Source organism: Grampus griseus (genome assembly GCF_964374135.1).
Source record: "Grampus griseus genome assembly, chromosome: 5".
Classification (NCBI taxonomy): Eukaryota; Metazoa; Chordata; class Mammalia; order Artiodactyla; family Delphinidae; genus Grampus; species Grampus griseus.
Genome location: NC_138998.1, coordinates 30,386,385 through 30,407,434, shown reverse-complemented (window position 1 = coordinate 30,407,434; position 21,050 = coordinate 30,386,385). Strand labels below are relative to the sequence as shown.

General features: G+C 36.8%; 1 protein-coding gene across 1 annotated transcript in view; it reads left to right on the top strand.

The window, feature by feature from the left end:
• The window catches only part of PCCB (propionyl-CoA carboxylase subunit beta), a 91,937-nt gene that overhangs the window by 45,691 nt on the left and 25,196 nt on the right, over positions 1-21,050 (top strand). Inside the window, exon 10 of the mRNA XM_082655247.1 lies at positions 16,723-16,846. Coding sequence (XP_082511373.1) covers positions 16,723-16,846 — 124 coding nt within the window. The remainder of the gene's footprint in view (positions 1-16,722; positions 16,847-21,050) is intronic.

Here is a 21,050-nt window from a genome sequence, read left to right as displayed (position 1 = left end):
GCTTCTTGGCCATCTGTATGTCTTCTTTGGAGAAGTGTCTATTTAGGTCTTCTGACCATTTTTGGATTGGGTTGTTTGTTTTTTAAATATTGACCTGCATGAGCTGTTTATGTATTTTGGAGATTTATCCTTTGTCCGTTGATTGGTTTGCAAATATTTTCTCCCATTCTGAGGATTGTCTTTTCGACTTGTTTGTAGTTTCCTTTGCTTTGCAAAGCTTTTAAGTTTCACTAGGTCCCAATTGTTTATTTTTGTTTTTATTTCCATTACTCTAGGAGGTGGATCAAAAAAGATCTTGCTGTGATTTATGTCAAAGAGTGTTCCTCCTATGTTTTCCTCTAAGAGTTTTATAGTGTCCAGTCTTACATTTAGGTCTCTAATCCATTTTGAGTTTATTTTTGTGTATGGTGTTAGGGAGTGTTCTAATTTCATTCTTTTACATATAGCTGTCCAGTTTTCACAGCACCACTTACTGAAGAGACTGTCTTTTCTCCATAGTATATCCTTGCCTCCTTTGTCATAGATTAGTTGACCATAGCCATGTGGGTTTGTCTCTGGGATTTCTATCCTGTTCCATTGATCTATATTTCTGTTTTTGTGCCAGTACCATATTGTCTTGATTACTGTAGCTTTGTAGTATAGTCTGAAGTCCTCCAGCTCCGTTTTTTTTCCTCAAGACTGCTTTGGCTTTCGGGGTCTTTTGTGTCTCCATACAAATTTTAAGATTTTTTGTTCTAGTTCTGTAAAAAAATGCCATTGGTAATTTGATAGGGATTGCATTGAATCTGTAGATTGCTTTGGGTAGTAGAGTCATTTTCACAATATTGATTCTTCCAATCCAGGAACATGGTATATCTCTCCATCTGTTTTTATCATCTTTAATTTCTTTCAACAGTGTCTTATAGTTTTCTGCATACAGGTCTTTTGTCTCCCTAGGTAGGTTTATTCCTAGGTATTTTATTCTTTTTGTTGCAATGGTATATGGGAGTGTTTCCTTAATTTCTCTTTCAGATTTTTCATCATTAGTGTATAGGAGTGCAAGAGATTTCTGTGCATTAATTTTGTATCCTGCTACTTTACCAAATTCATTGATTAGCTCTAGTAGTTTTCTGGTAGCATCTTTAGGATTCTCTATGTATAGTATCATGTCATCGGCAAACAGTGACAGTTTTACTTCTTCTTTCCCAATTTGTATTCCTTTTATTTCTTTTACTTCTCTGATTGCTGTGGCTAGGACTTCGAAAACTATGTTGAATAGTAGTGGTGAGAGTGGACATCCTTGTCTTGTTCCTGATTTTAGAGGAAATGCTTTCAGGTTTTCACCATTGAGAATGATATTTGCTGTGGGTTTGTCGTATATGGCCTTTATTATGTTGAGGTAGGTTCCCTGTATGCCCACTTTCTGGAGAGTTTTTAATCATAAATGGGTGTTGAATTTTGTCAAAAGCTTTTTCTGCGTCTATTGAGATGGACTTATTGTTTTTCTTCAGTTTGTTAATATGGTGTATCACATTGATTTTGTGTATATTGAAGAATCCTTGCATCCCTGGGATAAATCCTGCTTGATCATGGTGTATGATCCTTTTAATGAGTTGTTGGATTCTGTTTGCTAATATTTTGTTGAGGATTTTTGCATCTATAGTCATCAGTGATATTGGTCTGTAATTTTCTTTTTTGTAGTATCTTTGTCTGGTTTTGGTATCAGGGTGATGGTGGCCTCATAGAATGAGTTTGGGAGTGTTCCTTCCTCTGCAATGTTTTAGATGAGCTTGAGAAGGATGGGTGTTAGCTCTTCTCTAAGTGTTTGATAGAAGTCACCTGTGAAGCCATCTGGTCCTGGACTTTTGTTTGTTGGAAGATTTTTAATCCCAGTTTCAATATCATTACTTGTGATTGGTCTGTTCATATTTTCTGTTTCTTCCTGGTTCAGTCTTGGAAGGTTATACCTTTCTAAGAATTTGTCCATTTTTTCCAGGTTGTCCACTTTATTGGCATAGAGTTTCTTGTAGTAATCCCTTAGGATGCTTTGTATTTCTCTGGTGTCTGTTGTAACTTCTTGGTTTTCATTTCTTATTTTCTTGATTTGAGTCCTCTCTCTCTTGATGAGTCTGGCTAATGGTTTATCAATTTTGTTTATCTTCTCAAAGAACCAGCTTTTAGTTTTATTGATCTTTGCTATTGTTTTCTTTGTTTCTGTTTCATTTATTTTTGCTCTGATCTTTATAATTTCTTTCCTTCTACTAACTTTGGGTTTTGTTTTGTTCTTCTTTCTCTAGTTCCTTTAGGTGTAAGGTTAGATTGTTTATTTGAGATTTTTATTGTTTCTTCAGGTAGGCTTTATTGCTATAAACTTCCCTCTTAGAACTGCTTTTGCTACATCCCATAGGTTTTGGATCATCGTGTTTTCATTGTCATTTGTCTCTAGGTATTTTCTGATTTCCTCTTTGATTTCTGCAGTAATCTCTTGGTTATTCAGTAACGTATTGTTTAGCACTCCATGTATTTGTGTTTTTACATTTTTTTCCCTGTAATTCATTTCTAATCTCATAGCATTGTGGTCAGAAAAGATGCTTGATATGATTTCAATTTTCTTAAATTTACTGAGGCTTGATTTGTGCCCCAAGATGTGATCTATCCTGGAGAATGTTCCATGTGCACTTGAGAAGAAAGTGTAATCTGCTCTTTTTGGTTGGAATGGCCTATAAATATCAATTAAATCTATCTGGTCTTTTGTGTCATTTAAAGGTTGTGTTTCCTAATTTTCTGTTTGGATGATCTGTCCGTTGGTTTAAGTGAGGTGTTAAAGTTCTACACTATTATTGTGTTACTGCCGATTTCCTCTTTTATAGCTGTTAGCAGTTGTTTTATGTATTGAGATGCTTGTATGTTGGGTGCATATATATTTATAATTGTTATATCTTCTTCTTGGATGGATCCCTTGATCATTATGTAGTGTCCTTCTTTGTCTCTTGTAACATTCTTTATTTTAAAGTCCATTTTATCTGATATGAGTATTGCTACTCCAGGTTTCTTTTGATTTCCATGGAATATCTTTTTCCATGCCCTCACTTTCAGTTAGTATGTGTCCCTAGGTCTGAAGTGGGTCTCTTGTAGACAGCATATTTATGGGTCTTGTTTTTTATCCATTCAGCAAGCCTGTGTCTTTTGGTTGGAGTATTTAATCCAGTCACATTTAAGGTAATTATCAATATGTATGTTCCTATTCCCATTTTCTTAATTGTTATGAGTTTATTTTTTCTTTTAAAATAAATTTATTTATTTTTGGCTGTGGTAGGTCTTCGTTGCTGAGTGCAGGCTTTCTCTAGTTGTGAGCGGGGGCTACTCTTCATTGTGGTGCATGGGCTTCTCGTTGTGGCTTCTCTTGTTGTGGAGCAAGGGCTCTAGGCGCGTGGGCTTCAGTATTTGTGGCACGTGGGCTCAGTAGTTGTGACTTGCAGGCTCTAGAGCGCAAACTCAGTAGTTGTGGGACATGGGCCTAGTTGCTCCGTGGCATGTGGTATCTTCACTGCGCCACCAGGGAAGACCTATGAGTTTGTTTTTGTAGGTCCATTTCTTCTCTTGTGTTTCCCACTGAAAGAAGTTCCTTTGGCATTTGTTGTAGATCAGGTTTGATGGTGCTGAATTCTCTTAGCTTTTGCTTGTCTGTAAAGCTTTTGATTTCTCCATCGAATCTGAATGAGATCCTTGCTGGGTAGAGTAATCTTGGTTGTAGGTTCTTCCCTTTCATCACTTTAAATATATCATGCCACTCCTTTCTGGCTTGTAGAGTTTCTGCTGAGAAATCAGCTGTTAACGTTATGGGAGTCCCTTGTATGTTATTTTTCGTTTTCCCCTTGTTGCTTTCAATAATTTTTGTCTTCAATTTTTGTCAATTTGATTACTGTGTGTCTTGGCGTGATTCTCCTTGGGTTTATCCTGCCTGGGACTCTCTGTGCTTCATTGACTTGGGTGGCTATTTCCTTTTCCATGTTAGGGAAGTTTTTGACTATAATCTCTTCAAATATTTTCTTGGGTACTTTCTCTCTGTCTTCTCCTTCTGGGACCCCTATAATGCGAATGTTTTTGCGTTTATTGTTTTCCCAGAGATCTCTTAGGCTGTATTCATATCTTTTCATTCTTTTTTCTTTATTCTGTTCCGTGGCAGTGAATTCCACCATTCTGCCTTCCAGGTGTCTTATCCGTTCTTCTTCCTTAATTATTCTTGTATTGATTCCTTCTAGTGTATTTTTCATTTCAGTTATTGTGTTGTTCATCTCTGTTTGTTTGTTCTTTAATTCTTCTAGGTGTCTGTTCTTTAATTCTTCTAGGTCTTTGTTAAACATTTCTTGCATCTTCTCGATCTTTGCCGCCATTCTTTTTCCGAGGTCTTGGATCATCTTCACTATCGTTATTCTGAATTCGTTTTCTGGAAGGTTGCCTATCTCCACTTCATTTAGTTGTTTTTCTGGGGTTTTATCTTGTTCCTTCATCTGGTACATAGCCCTCTGCCTTTTAATTCTGTGTGTCTTTCTGTGAATGTGGTTTTTGTTCCACAGGCTGCAGGATTGTAGTTCTTCTTGCTTCTGCTGTCTGCCCTCTGCTCTCCGTAATCTTTTGTATGAACAAACCACAGTTTATCTACTGTTGGTGGGCATTTGGGTAGTTTCTAGTTTGGAATTATTACAGATAGTTCTGATATCATTCTGTTATGTGATTTTGGTAAATAAACAAACAAACTTCCACGTTTCTGTTGAATCTGTAGTGAGGAGTGGAAGTACCGCCTCATAGCCAGGCATACATGGAGCCTTAGTGGACCCTGCCCAAGGGTTCTTCAAAGGCTGTGTCAGTTTGCACTCCCACCAGCAGCATTTGAGAGTTCTGGTGCCTTAACATTGTCACCAACACTTGACCAATACCATACTGCCTTAATTATTCAGTTGATAGTACGCTTTCACATCTGGTAGAGATAGTTCCTCTTGATTATTCTTTTCTTGGAGTTTTCTTGCCTAGTCTTGTTTATTTTTCCATATGAAATTTAGAAATCAGTTTGTCTTGTTTTAGGGTGAAAGCGGGGGGTGAAAGTAGGGCATCCTTTTGTTGTTTTTATTGGGATCCCATTAAATTTATGCACTAACTAGGGAAAATTGACATCCTTATGAATCTGAAACAATCTAAAAACACAGTTTGCATTTTTATTTGTTAAAGTGTACTTTTTTCTCCTTGACTGTTTTAAAGATTTCCTTGTTTATTCCTAAGTATCTTTTTATTGTAGATGGGGTCTTTTCTATCTTCTGTTGTTTTTTAGGTATATATGAAAGCTTTTGATTCTGTTTATCAATTTTATATCCAATTACCTATTAAGTTCTCTTATTATTTGTTATAGTTTTTCACTGTTAATTCTTTTGGCTTTTTCAAGTATATTAGTGTATTGCCTACATACAAATAGTTTTGTCTTTTCCTTTCCAGTTATGTTATATCATTTCTTTCTCTTGTTCAGTTGCATTGATATACCTCCATATTTTATCAAATGCAGTGATAAGCAGTGGTTGTCATAGTGGGCATCTTTGTTTTGTTCCTAACTTTAGAGAGACTGTCATTAGTGTTTCCTAATTTTATATCTTTTTCTCATGTTAAGAAAGCTACCACTGCTTCCTGTTTTTTTTTAACATCTTTACTGGAGTATAATTGCTTTACAATGTTGTGTTGGTTTCTGCTGTATAACAAAGTGAATCAGCTATATGTATACAGATATCCCCATATCTCCTCCCTCTTGCATCTCCCTTCCACCCTCCCTATCCCACACTGGTTTCTATTGTAATTTTTGTTGTTACCTACTTGTTTTCTTTGTAAATCAGGGGTGGGTATTGAATATTGTTAAGTGCCCTTTAAGCATTTATAGCGGTAATCACATTGATTTTTCTTAGTTCTATTTGTAAATATATCATAATACTTGTTATATTTTATAAATGTTTTATTTTGAATGTTTACATCAATATCATGGAATGTTAGATGATTTGGGGGGTATTTTATTTATTTTAAACTTTTTATTTTATATTGGAGTATAGCCGATTAACAATGTTTTGATAGTTTCAGGTGCACGGCGAAGGGACTCAGCCATACATACACATGTATCCATTCTCCCCCAAACTCCCCTCCCATCCAGGCTGCCACATAACATTGAGCAGAGTTCCCTGTGCTATACAGTAGGGCCTTGTTGGTTATCCGTTTTAAGTATAGCAGTATTTACATGTCTATCCTAAACTCTCTGACTATCCCTTCTTTAGGGAGGTGGTGTATTTTAAAATCAGGTTTTGGTGTCAGTGCTCTTGCATCATTTATTAGTTTGCTAGGGCTGCCATAACAAAATACCACAGACTGAATTGCTTAAACAAAAATTAATTTTCTCACGGTTCTGGAGGCTAGAAGTCCAGAATTGAGGTGCCAGCAGAGTTGGTTTCTGTTGAGCCCTCTCTTCTGGTTTGCAGATGGCTGCCTGCTCACTGTGTCCCGATGTGGCCTTTCTTCTCTGTGCACAAGAAAGAGAGATCTCTGATGTCCTTTCCTCTTAAAAGGACACCAGTCCTTTCAAATTAGGGCCCCAACCTTTATGACCTCATTTACTTTATCTCCTTAAAGGCCCTGTCTCCAAACGTAATCACATTGGGGGTTAGGCTTCAATGTATGAATTTTGGCGGTGGGGATACATAGTTCAGTTCATGAAGTGCCATAATGAGAATTTGCAAGTTTTCTATGCTTTGGAACAGTTGAAATAGCATTGGGATTATCTGCTCTTTAAAGATCTGGTGGGATTTTCCTGGTGGCGCTGTGGTTAAGGGTCTGCTTGCCAGTGCAGGCGACATGGGTTTGATCCCTGGTCCAGGAAGATCCCACGTGCCATGGAGCAGCTAAGCCCGTGTGCCACAACTACTGAGCCGGTTTTGGTAGACTATATATATTTTTTCTATGAATTACCTATTCCAGATTTTTAATTTTACCTGCATAGGATTATGCAGAGTATATAGTCTTAGAAGATTAGCAAAATCTGTTTCAGTGGTTTTCTCTGACATTTCTTGTTTTATATTTTCTTGATAGTTACCTAGTAGTTGAAATATTTTATTGATGTGTTTCAGAGAATCAACTTTTTGTTTAATTTTTGTTTCTTTTTAAAGCTATGTATTTTCTGCTTTTTTATTGATTAATTCCTTTTGTGCTTTCTTTCAGTTAATCATCTTTTTTTCCTTCTCGAACTTTTGAGCTAGAAGTTTAATAAATATATTCTGTTTCATTTTTAATACTGTATTTAAGTCCATTGTAGAAAACATAGTCAAATAGCCACATCTAACTGTAGGGGAGGTTAGGAAATATGATAGTCATTTGCCCATCATTTCTTCTACAGTGGTAGAAACAGAAGCTGGATTTTTGGTGGATACTTAGGAGTCTCTGCTACACTCTCTAAATCCTTTTTAAATAAAAACAAATAATATGTACAAACAAAAAAACTTAAGTATAGAAACATGTAAAATGAAATGCAAATATTTTCTCTCTCCTTCTTATCAGTCTTTCCCAGAGGTAAGCACTATTAAGTTTCTTGTGTATCTTTCCAGAAAAAAATTTATATGTCAAATATATATCAATATATTTACTTTTAACTGAAAAAAGATTGTATTATAGACACTTCCACACCTTACTCTTTTTTCACTTTCTTTCCCTGTCATGGCATACAGGTCTACCTTATTCATTATAATGACTGTATAGTACCCCACTGTATGGATGGAACATTATTTAAACATTACCGTACTGATGGACATTTAGATCTTTTACAGTTTTTGTTGTTATAGCAGTGCTGCAGTAAACATCTGTGTGTATTAGTATGTTTTTGTGACTATATCCATTGGATCAGAACTTAGTAATGGAATTTTGTCAGTGGCATGAATTCTTAAAATTGTTTAAAAAAAAAAAGAGGGGGAAGGTGGTATTTCTGGGTAGTCAAAGTCTCCTGAATACAAAACTCTACACATACTTGAAAAACTATATGTAGGCCAATAAGAAGAAAAAATAAAACTACCATTTCCATTCCTTTATCATAATTGTAAGACAGGAAACTACAAACTTCATATAACGATAAGTAGAACAATAAATACCACTTTTTAAAAAAAATATTTATTTTTGGCTGTGCTGGGCCTCAGTTGTGGCATGCGGGATCTTTAGTCATGGCATGTGGACTCTTAGTTGCAGCATGCAGACTTCTTAGTTGTGGCATGCATGAGGGATCTAGTTCCCTGACCAGGGATCGAGCCCAGGCCCCCTGCATTGGAAACTCAGAGTCTTAACCACTGGACCACCATGGAAGTCCCTAAGCACCACTTTCTAGTAGGACTGTTTCTTGAATTTTGGCAACAAGTCTCTGTGGAGAGCTGGAAGAAGTGTTGAGACACTGCTCAGAAGAAAGAGAAGGGAATTTAGAAGAAACCACTCAGGGAGAGGAAGTTCACTATAAGAGTGAAAATACTGGAAAAGAGTCCTGTTAGGTCAGAAGAGTTACTTAAGAGGAGGGACTTAAACATACACAAGAATCAAGAAAGCATGGAAGGGCATTCCTTCTAGGGAAGAAAAGATTAAAAAAGAAGAGAGAAGCACCTTTGGAAATTGTGAAGTGAAGGAAAAATGAAGAAAGAGGTAAATTTATGTGTCTACAAGATAAAAAAAAAAACCACTGAAGGTCATACTACCCCTTTCCCTACCACCCTCTTCTAATATCAAGACACCCATTAAGTAAGTGGCACTTTGTTATACTGACAGAAGAGGGCGCTCTTGAACTGGGAATCTTGTTCACCGTCCCAGACTGTCAACCCTGTCCACAAAATGCAGATACAAGTAGTTTATCTATACAGAGCTACTAAGATAAGAAAACCAAAAATGAGAACAAAAAACTTCAATTGACAAAACTCCCTTCATTGTAAAAGTTAGTCATTCAGCAGATGATCACACTGCAGTAGAGTTCAGTAGCCTCAAATCATCACCTGAGTTACGAAAATCAAATTCAGAAACTAATGACAGAATGGACATAAAATAGGAAGAAGTAAAGTTAGAGGTGACTGAATTAAAATGGTGGGGGACAAAATCATATATGAGAAGTGAAGACAGAATTATAAAGTGCTCTAGGGAGATTGTATTTGAATGAAATTTAATATGGAATGTTGAAGAAAAGTGGGAAAACAAGCAAAAGCATAAAGAAAAAGGTAAAAAAATCAGAAAAAAGTGACTAAAATGGAAGATAGGCAAAGAAGACTGAACATACATATAACTGGAGTGTCTGACGAAGGACAAACAGGAAGAGAATTAATGTTTAAAACTGTAATCCAAGAAGACATCCCAGAAAAAGACCCAGAGCTACATAATGAAAGAGCTCACTGAGTGTATGGGAAAATTAACCAAGAATGATCAAACTCGAGTAAATATCCATATATAACTACTAGATTTTTTTTGGCTGCACTGGGTCTTAGTTGTGGCATGTGGGATCTTTGTTGTGGCATGTGAGACCTTTAGTTGCGGCATGCAGACTTCTTAGTTGTGGCATGTGGACTCCTAGTTGCGGCTTGTGGGCTTCTTAGTTGTGGCATGTGGACTCCTAGTTGCAGCATGCATGCAGGATCTTGTTCTCCAACCAGGGATCGAACCCAGGCCCCCTGCATTGGTAGCGTGGAGTCTTACCCACTGGACCACCAGGGAAGTCCCACTACTAGATTTTGAAAAGAAAAATCCTCAAGACTTTGGGGCAAAAAGATTAAATAACTTACAAAGATGGGAGAATTAGAGTAGCATCAGACTTTTCAAAAGCAACAACAAAGCAAGGCAACAATAGAGAAGCACTTCCTGGAGACTCCAGGAAAGACTAAAGATTTTATATCTGGCCAAGCTGATGTTCATGTATTAAGACTAAAGAAAACCAGCTAAAACTGAGGGATTTCTGTGTTCCCAGGCTCTTCTTGAGGAAGCTTCTAGAGGATGAGTTTCATCCAACCAAGAGATTACTGGACAAATTTTAGGAAAAGGATTGATGGTGCTTATTTAATTATAAGACCAGAATAAGGTTGGGAATGAGGGTAGAGAACAATGTATAAATGCTATGTTTCAGTTGCAGAAAAAAATGCCACTGAAAGATGGAAGAGAAGGAAGAGTGAAAGAGTATAGCAGAATAAGTATACTGATTGTTGTGACCAAACAGATATTAATAGTAGACAACCCAGTTAATAAGACATTAGATGAGGAAACAGACTAAGGGCATTAAAAAGGTATAATTACAAAGGTAACCACTAGACCAAAAATATAAATCTTTATAAACAGCAACATAAAACATATTACTTAAACAGTAAATGTAACATGGTACACAGAATAATTACAAGAATAAAAAACATCTGAAATACCAATAAATATGAATGGCCAAACTTATTTATTAAACTTATCTCATTTATTAAAAGAAAAGGATGTTAAATTTCCCTCATAAAGCAAGACCAACTATATGTGGTGTACAGGAGACAAAGTGATTCTGAAAAGTTAAACGTAAGGGATGGGGAAAGGTATGTCAGGAGAACAGAAACAATGCCGTGTGTGTGAGCCTAATATTGGGTGATGTGAAATTCAAGTATTTACTGTGACAAGGAAAGACATTTTCAAATGCTAAAAGCCATAATTCACAGTGATGATGTAAAAGATCTATGCCCTAAATGATAAAACTACCATCTTTAAAAAGGAGAAACTGTAGGATGTCCAAGGAGACATAGGTAGAAACAAATAATAATAGATTTAAATGTACCATAATTAGTACAAAGTAGGTCAAATGGACAAAAATAAGTAAGATATAGAAGACCTCAATAACATCACAGATAGATATTAAAGATCTATTTCAGACTTTACAGCCTGGTAATAGGCAATGAATCTTATTCTCAAGTGCACATGGAACATTCACAAAAGTTGATCACATATTTGGTCAGAAAGAAAGCATCCTAGCAGTCCATAAAGCAAAAATATTACAAAACACAATGATTAAGACTAGAAATTTATAGCTACAACAATAAAAGCACTGTCTCATTTAAAATAAATCTGTTAATTCTTGAATAAAAGGAGAAAATATAAGCCAAATGACAGAATTCTAAGAGAATAAAGATAATGAAAACACTACATATCAAAATCTATGGAATACTGTCTATGAGAGGAGGAAAATTTATAGCCTTAATTGCTTAGTGAAAAATGAAAGAAGGAAAAGAAACTAAATTCTCCATTCAAAAAGCTGGGGAAAAATATTCTAAAGAATAACAAGACAGGATTTAATAAGGATAAAAGCAGAAATTTTATGACTTGGGAAATAGAAAAATAGCTGTAACTAATGGAATAGAGTAACTACTAGCTAACTTAAAAAAAAAGGCACAAGTAAAAAAAAAAAGGCACAAGTAAAAAGTGGAAAGGAGAAATGATAGAGATAGAAGAAATTTAAAAATCATAAGAGGTTAGATGAACTGGACATTTTATTTGGAAAATACATTTTACCCAAAATTGACCCCATTAGAGGTAGAAAGCCTAAGTGGACCAAATTACATAGTAGTTATTTCACAAAAATAGCACTAGACCCAGATAGTTTCATGTGGGAATTCTATGAAACCTTCCAAGACCAAAGAATCACAGTGCTACATAGATTATTTCAGATCATAGACAGTAAACACACACACACACACCCTGTACAAATTCTTTTTATGAAACAAGTATGACATTGATATACCTGAACCTGATATAGAACTGAAAAAGATTTCAGATTGGCATCATTTACCAATATTGATGCAACAATACCAAATAAATGTTAGCCAACAGACTCCAACACCATGTTAAAATTATATACCATGAGCAAGTGGGATTTATTGTAGGAATGCAAGGTTGGTTCTAGAAAATCTATAATGTACTGCATTAATAGATAGACTGGAGAAAGATTATATGGTTGTTTTCATACAATGCTGAGAAAAGGCTTTAAGAAAGTTCAACACCCATTTCTAATAGGAACACTCAAGAAAGTAGGAATTGATGAATACTTAACATGATAGTTTAATATACACTTTTTCAAAACCAAGCATCTTAATATGGAAATACTTACACTAAGATCTGGGACAAGGCAAGGATGCTCTCTATCTCCACTATTATTTAACATTGTACTGGAGGTATTAGCCAATGCAATTTGATAAAGAAGAAGATCAATTAGAGGCAAAAAGCTTTGCAAAAGTTGACCTATGCTTGTGTATGACATAATATGCTAAAAAACCTAGGGAATGCGTGATAAAACTGAAACAATAAATAGGGAACAGGATATAAAATTAACCTAGGAATAGTCTTCATATATACAAACAGTAACCAATTATATTGTGGTAATGTAAACACTCATTTTGCATAGCAATAAAGATAAAATATTTAGTGATAAACTTATGGGGCAAATTTTAAAACTTCTGAAAAACATGAAAACAGACTTGAACAGATGCAGAGACATCCCTTGTTCCTGGATATTGAGTTAATATAAAAACATCAAAAGAAAAGCTATGGCCATATCTTTTATTAAAGCATGCTGTAGTTAAAACAGTGTAGTCCTGGCACATAAATAGATCAGTGGAATAGAATAGAAAAGCTAGAAGTTGATTCAAGTACATATAGAATTCTGGTACATATGATAAAGGTATTATGTCAAATTCCATGGGCAAAGATTAGCTCTTCAATAAATGGTGCTAAGGAATTGCCTGGCAGTCCAGTGGTTAGGACTCTGCTCTCTCACTGCTGAAGGCCCGGGTTCAATCCCTGGTTAGGGAACTAAGATCCCACAAGCTGTGCAGTGTGGCTCCCCGCCCTGCAAAATAAATAAAGAAAGAAATGGTGCTAGACACCTGGATAGCTGGTTAGGAAAATATAAAATTTTATTTGTAGTTTATACCATATGCAAAAATAAACTAATAATAGATCAGAGAACTAAATATAATAAGTGAAATATTTAAAGAAAGCATAGATGAATTTCTCTAACTTTAGGAGAAGGTAAAGGATTTTGAACTATGATTTAAAATTCAGTTTCAGTTAAAAAATTGATAAATATGGCTATATAAACATTTAAAAATTCCACTCTGCATAGCAAAAAAATACATGAAGTTAAAAGACACCCAGGGGGACTTCCCTGGTGACACTGTGGTTAAGAATCCACCTGCCATCGCAAGGGACACAGGTTTGAGCCCTGGTCCAGGAAGATCCCACATGCCACGGAGCAGCTAAGCCCGTGCATCACGACTACTGAGCCTGCACTCTAGAGCCTGTGAGCCACAACTACTGAGTCTGCGTGCCACAACTGCTGAAGCCCGCGTGCCACAATTATTGAAGCCTGAGCACCTAGAGCCCGTGCTCTGCAACAAAGAGAAGCCACCACAGTGAGAAGCCCACGCACAGCAACAAAGAGTAGCCCCTGCTCGCCGCAACTAGAGAAAGCCCGCGCACAGCAGCGAAGACCCAGCGCAGCCATAAATGAATGAATGAATGAATGAATGAATGAATGACAACCAGGAATTCCCTGGTGGTCCAGTGGTTAGGACTCCATACTTCTACTGCAGGGGGCACAGGTTCAATCCCTGGTTGGGGAACTAAGATTCTGCATGCCTCGTGGTGTGGCCTCCCCCCAAAACAACAACAACAACAACAACAACAAAAAAGAACCAGCAAACTGGGAGAAAATATTTGCAACATATATCACAAGTAAAGGACCAATATCCCTAATACATAAAGAACTTTTTTAAAAATTGAAGGAATAAAGACTAAAACTGATAGAAAAGCAGGCAAAAATCATGAATATATAGCTCACAAAAGAAGATACAAAATGGACCTTGAACATATTTGAAAGATGTTCAGCTTTACTCATAAAGCTAGAAATGCAACTTAAAATTATACTGAGTTATTTCTCTTTTGTCAGATTGGCCAGTGATTCAAAACTTGAAAATACTTTCCATGGCAAGTCTGTGGGGAAGCAGACACTGTCATTTGTTGATGGTAAGAGCTATCTGAGAGTTTGCCCCGGCAGTCCCACTTCTAGGAATTTACCCTGAAGATACACTTCCCACTTTACACAATTATAGATGCACAAGGTTCCTACTGTTACAGTGTTATTTATAATTGCAAAGTATTCTAAACAACCTGAATGTAAGTGTCAAAATAGTGTACACAACACATAGGAGATTGGTTGAATAAACTTTGGTACGTCCACACAATGGAGTACTATGCAGGAGTGAAAAAGAGTGAGGAAAAGCTCTATGAACTGATATGGAGTGATTTCCCGGATATATTGTTAAGTGAAAAAACTCAGAGTGCAAGAGAGAAACTCAGAGTGTGAGAGAGTATCTATAATTTGTTACTTTCCATCTAAGGTGGAAGGGGAATTAAAAATCTATAAATGTATCTACTCATTTTTGCAGTGCACACACAAAGGATAAATCAGAAAGTGATGACATTAATAACAGGGTGAGGGAGTTCCCTCGTGGTCCAGTGGTTAGGACTCAGCACTTTCACTGCTGTGGGCCCGGGTTTGATCCCTGGTTAGGGAAATAAGATCCCGAAAGCTGTGCAGCACTGCAAAAAAAAACCCCAAAATAAAAACATCGTGAGTGGAAGGGATGGGGAGTGACACTATTAACCTATATTAATGTTTACATACTAAAAATAAAATCAAGACAGGGTGGGGGTAAACCTTTGAAATAAAAACAAATGAAACTGTTTCAAATGAATAACTTTTGAATGCAATATTTTGACTATATACCTTTAGTCTAATGACAGAAATAGTCATAAAGAAATACTGAATATTAGGTTTTTGTTTTTTTGCTGTCATATGGGTTAGCAATTCTGAAACCATTTCATTTACATTTGAGGATTGAATAATAACTACATTTTGAGGATAATGGGAGTTAGATGTCCACTATAGGAGAAAGGAGTTATAGTATGGAAAGGGGGGTACTAGAATGAACCCTGTAGTTGAATTGGAAGTTGGAATTGGAGTTATCAGTATGAACTCCTGGTTTTCATATTACTTACAGAAATGTGTGTGTGTGTGTGTGTGTGTGTGTGTGTGTGTGTGTGTGTGTGTGTGTGTATGTAGATCTCCTAGCTCTGTGCTCTGGGCTAGCTTCTTAGAAGCAGCCATTTATTCTAACCCCCGCCCTTGGGGACCTGGGTCCCTTGGAGAAATGGCTGATTCTAGGGCTTGGGGCAGGAAAAAAATACAAGATGAACCTGAAAGTAAGGTAATTCCAGAATGTAAGGTAATGCTCAAAGAATGATGGAGAAGCATCAAAAGGGCATAGGATCCACCTTGAATGAGCTCTCACTGTCAAATGTGGGACACTTTGAACATAAAATAAATGTTGGTGGTAAAGATTACAATCCACATAATAAAACAAAAATCTATACCTTCATACTGTGGATTTCCCATAAGTAAATGGGAAGGGCAAAGACATTTTTGACAATAGAATACCAAGTAATAAATGGAGAAGGAAAAATGGAGTTAGAAAAATTGTTTGGCAGTTATCATGGCAGAAATTGGGTTAATAATAAAGGATCATCTATGAAGGCTAACTATACCTACTAGGTAAAAGCTTGATGAAGCATAGGATTTTTACCTAGTTTCAGAATATTTCCCTACAAAATACTTATTAATTACAAGTGGAAAAATAGTAACTTTACAGGGGAGAAACCTGACATATATCACCACCATTAATGGACAAATTGATATCATGTGCCTTTTGATGTGATGCACTTGAGAGGGTCACTTCTGTGATATTCTGCCAAAAATGCTTTACCTGAAATTAAACATGAACAAACATGAAACCCAAATAACCAAGTAACTGACCTGTAGTCTTCAAAGATGTTATGAACATAAAAGACAAAGATTGAGGGGAAAGAATCAAGGCAGGCTAAAGAGACCACATGACCACTCAGAGTACCAAGTGATCTTGGGTCAGGTTCTAGAACCAGATTTTTGTTGCTATAAGGAATGTTATTGGAATAACTGGTGAAATTTGAATAAGGTTTTATAATAGATAATAATATATTAATGTTAATTTCCTGATTTTGATAATATCACTGAAGTTATAGAAGAGAATGTCCTGTTCTTAGGAGGTAGACACTTAGGTACTTAGAGGTAAAGAGGCGTCGTGTCTGTAACTTATTCTCAAAACAGTTCAGGAAAAAAAGTTGTGTGTATGGACATATATATAGTTAGAGAATATATATACAGACACGTACTTAAGAGACAGACAGAAAAGCAGGGAAGGCAGGTTGGGAGAGGGAACTATGAAGCTTACATGGTAAAACGTTAATAAGTGGGGAATCTGGGTGAAGGATATTTAAATTTTTTTGTATTCTGGAAATTTTTATGAAAGTTTGAAATGATTTCAAAGTAAGGTAAAAAAAAATGTATTAAATATGCCAAGTTCAAATAGAACCTTTAAAAAAGACTGTACTGGTTTATCCTCTTCCATTTGTGTACGAGAGTGTTTTCCCTTTCAGCAGGGAGGAGGTACTGCCTCTGCCTGTTGTCCTGCTTCCTGGGAGAACCTGTGGTAGGGAGTAGCTATCCAGCCTGTAATTCTGTAAATGTCTGTCATTCTATAATGGAGTTGGATCTTGTTTATCATTTTGAGCTAAAGAGTAAATTTATCCCTGCAGGTTGTTGATGAGCGAGAATTTTTTGAGATCATGCCCAGTTATGCCAAGAACATCATCGTTGGTTTTGCAAGAATGAATGGGAGGACTGTTGGAATTGTTGGCAACCAACCTAAAGTGGCTTCAGGTAGGAGGGAGACACTCTCATAGACCTTGGGGGGTGGTTGGGAGCCAGGGCTGCCTGGGCCCAAGGTGCCCATCTTCTGCCTTTTCCTCAGACACAGTCTTCAGTGGCTAGAGAAAGAAACTCAAATATCAATAGCTGAAGTTGCGAAAGCTCCTTTGTCTCTTAATTTCTCAAAATTAACATAAGCATCTGAAAATGCTTCTTTCATGCTTCTCTAATTTTTTAAGGGTTTATAGATAACTTTCCTCCTCAACTTTTAAGGTCTTTACTTTTTCAGAGGCCTGCTTTCTGTTCCCCTAGTTACATTATGTCTCACCCACTAAACTGTGAGCCCCATGAGGCCAGGGGTGTTAGTGTCTTATTCACAGTTTTCTCTCTAGTGCCTTTGATGGTGCCAGGAGAACAGTTGGTCCGTGACAAGTTATATACGCTTTTAAAAATAAATAATTAATTAATTTGGCTGCGTTGGATCTTCGTTGCTGCACACAGGCTTTCTCTAGTTGCAGCGAGCAGGGGCTACTCTTTGTTATGGTGCGTGGGCTTCTCATTTTGGTGGCTTCTCTTGTTGTGGAGCATGGGCTCTAGGCGTGTGGGCTTCAGTAGTTGTGGCATGCGGGCTCAGTAGTTGTGGCGCAAGTGCTTAGTTGCTCCGTGGCATGTGGGATTTTCCCGGACCAGGGCTCGAACCCGTGTCACCTGCATTGGCAGGCAGATTCTTAACCACTGCACCACCAGGGAAGTCCCTGATCCATGACAAGTTAACAGCATCTTGCTGTGTCTGTACCCCACAGCCTTCTGGTGAGATGGTCAGACTTGAGTAACAGCCAGGGTGTGGGGACTCTTCCATGGTTGTGCTCTGGGTGGGGTTGGGGTCTCTGGATAGTGCTTCCCTCCTTACTATTTTCCTTCTTAGGTTTCCTTTGAATCCCTATGTGGGACGCATACACCCTCCCTTTTTGACCTAGCCTCATCTTTTATTTCTGCTGTGACAGTTTCTCCTTGTCTTTAGAAAAAGGTTTGTAAAAGTGTTTTTTATTGTGGTAAAATATGTATAACATAAAATTTGCCATTTTGACCTTTTTTTTTTTGTTACTAAACTATGGTTGATTTGCAATATAGTGTTAGTTTCAGGTGTATAGCAAAGTGATTCAGCCATATGTGTGTGTATATATATATATATATATATATATATATGTACATATATAACCTTCAGATTCTTTTCCATTATAGATTATTACAAGATATTGAATATAGTTCCCTGTGCTGTACAATAAATCCTTATTGTTTATTTTGTATATAGTGGTGTGTATCTGTTATTCCCATACTCCTAATTTATCCCTCACCCCCTCGCCTTTCCTCTTTGGTAACCATAAGTTTGTTTTTTATGTCTGTGAATCTGTTTTTATTTCGTAAATAAGTTCATTTGTATTATTTTTTAGATTCCACATATAAGTGATAACATATAATATTAGTCTTTGTCTGACTTACTTCACTCAGTATGATAATCTCTAGGTCCATCCACATTACTTCAGATGGCAATATTTCATTCTTTTTTATGGGTGAGTAATATTCCATTGTGTGTGTGTGTGTGTGTGTGTGTGTGTGTGTGTGTACACCATATCTTCTTTATCCATCCGTTGATGGACACTAAGGTTGCTTCCATTTCTTGGCTATTGTAAATGGTGCTGTTATGAACATTGGTGTGCATGTATCTTTTCGAATTAGAGTTTTTGTCTTTTCTGTATATGTACCCAGGAGTGGGGTTGCTGGATCATATGGTAGCTGTATTTTTAGTTTTCTTAGGAGCCTCCATAGTGTTTTCCACAGTGGCTGCACCAACTTACATTCCCACCAACAGTGCAAGAGGGTTCCCTTTTCTCCACACCCTCTTCAGCATTTATTATTTGTAGACTTTTTGATGATGGCCATTCTGACTGGTGTGAAATGTTGCCTCATTGTAGTTTTGATTTGCATTTCTCTAATAATTAGTGATGTTGAGCATCTTTTCATGTTCCTGTTGGCCATCTGTATGTCTTCTTTGGAGAAATGTCTGTTTAGGTCTTCTGCCCATTTTTTGATTGGGTTGTTTGTTTTTTTGATATTATTTTAACCATTTTTAAGGGTACAGTGCAGTGGCGTCAATTACATTCACAATGTGTGAACCCATTACCACTAACTTTCCCCCCCAAATTTCAAATCATCCCAAACAGACAATTCATTTCCATCCTACCTCCCACCCTTGGTAATCTTAATCTACTCTCTGTGAATTTACCTATTCTAGATATGCCATATAAGTAGAATCATACAATATTTGTTCCTTTGTGTCTGGCTTGTTTTACTTAGCATAATGTTTTCAAGATCCATTCACATTGTAGCATGTATCAGAACTTCATTTTAATTTTTCATGTCTATATAATATTCCATTGCATGTGTATAACTGCATTTTGTTTAATCATTTATCTGTTGATGGACACTTGGGTTGTTTCCACCTTTTTGCTATTGTGAATAATGTCACAGTGAACATTGGTGTACAAGTATTTGTTTGAAACCCTGTTTTCAGTTCTTTTGGGTATACACCTAGTTGTGGAATTACTGAGTAATATGGTAATTTTAGGATTACTTTTTTGGGGGAATATCACACTGTTTTCCACAGTGGTTGCACTGTTTTACATTCTCCTTAGCAATGGACAGGGTTCCAATTTCTTCATACTCATCAACACTTGTTATTTTCTGGTATATTTTGATAATAGCCAGTCCTCATGGGTGTGATGTATTATCCCATTGTGGTTTTCATTTATATTTCCTTAATGATTAGGGATGTTGAGCATCTTTTCTTAGGCTTATTGGCTATTTGCATATCTTTGGAGAAATGTCTATTCAAGTCCTTTGCCCATTTTTTGATTACTTAGAGTTTTTTTGTTGTTGTTGAGTTACAAGCATTCTTTGTATACTCTGGATATTAAACACTTATCAGATAAATGATTTGCAAATATTTTCTTCCATTCTTTAGGTTTTCTTTACACTTTCTAGATAATGTCATTTGATATACAAAAGTTATAAAATTTGATGAAGTCTAATTCTCTTTCTCTCTCTCTTTGTTTTTGGTTGCTTGTGCTTTTGGAGTCATATATAAGAACTTATTTGCAAATCCAATGTCATAGAGCTTTTCCCCTATGTTTTCTTTTAGGAGTTTTATGCTTTTAGTTTTCACATTTAGGTTTGATCAGTTTTGAGTTAATTTTTACATATAGCTTAAGTTAGGGGTTCAGCTTCATTCTTCTTTTTTTTTTTTTTTTTGGCAGTATGCAGACCTCTCACCGCTGTGGTCTCTCTCGTTGCGGAGCACAGGCTCCAGACGCTCAGGCCCAGCGGCCATGGCCCATGGGCCCAGCCGCTCCGCGGCATGTGGGATCCTCCCGGACCGGGGCACGAACCCGCGTCCCTGCATCGGCAGGTGAAATCTCAACCACTGCGCCACCAGGGAAGCCCCATTCTTTTTTTTTTTAATAGATCTTTATTGGAGTATAATTGGTTCACGATACTGTGTTAGTTTCTGTTGTACCAAAGTGAATTCACCAAAGTGAAACAGCCATATGCATACATATGTCCCCATATCCCCTCCCTCTTGAGCCTCCCTTCCATCCTCCCTATTCCACCCCTCTAGGTCATCGCAAAGCACCGAGCTGATCTCCCTGTGCTATGCTGCTGCTTCCCACTAGCTAATTATTTTACATTTGGTAGTGTATATATGTTGATGATACTCTCACTTCACCCCAGCTTCCCTCTCCCACCCTGTGTCTTCAAGTCCATTCTCTATATCTTTATTCCTGCCCTGCAATTAGGTTCATCAGTACCATTTTTTAAAATATTCCATATATATGCATTAGCATTTGTAGAGAGCTTCATTCTTTTGCATGCGGAAATTCAGTTATCCCAGCACCATTTGTTGAATAGACTCTTCTTTCCCTTTTGAATGGACTTGGCATTTTTGTCAGACATCAGTGGGCTGTAGATATATGAGTTTATTTCTGGGGTCTCAATACTATTCCTTTGGTCTGCAAGTCTATCCATGTTCTAGTATCGCACTGTTTTGATTACTGTAGGTTTGTAGTAAGTTTTAATATTGGGAAGTGTGAGTCTTCTCATGTTCTTCCTTTTCAGATTATTTTGGCTTTTTTGGGACCCTTGCAATTCCATATGGATT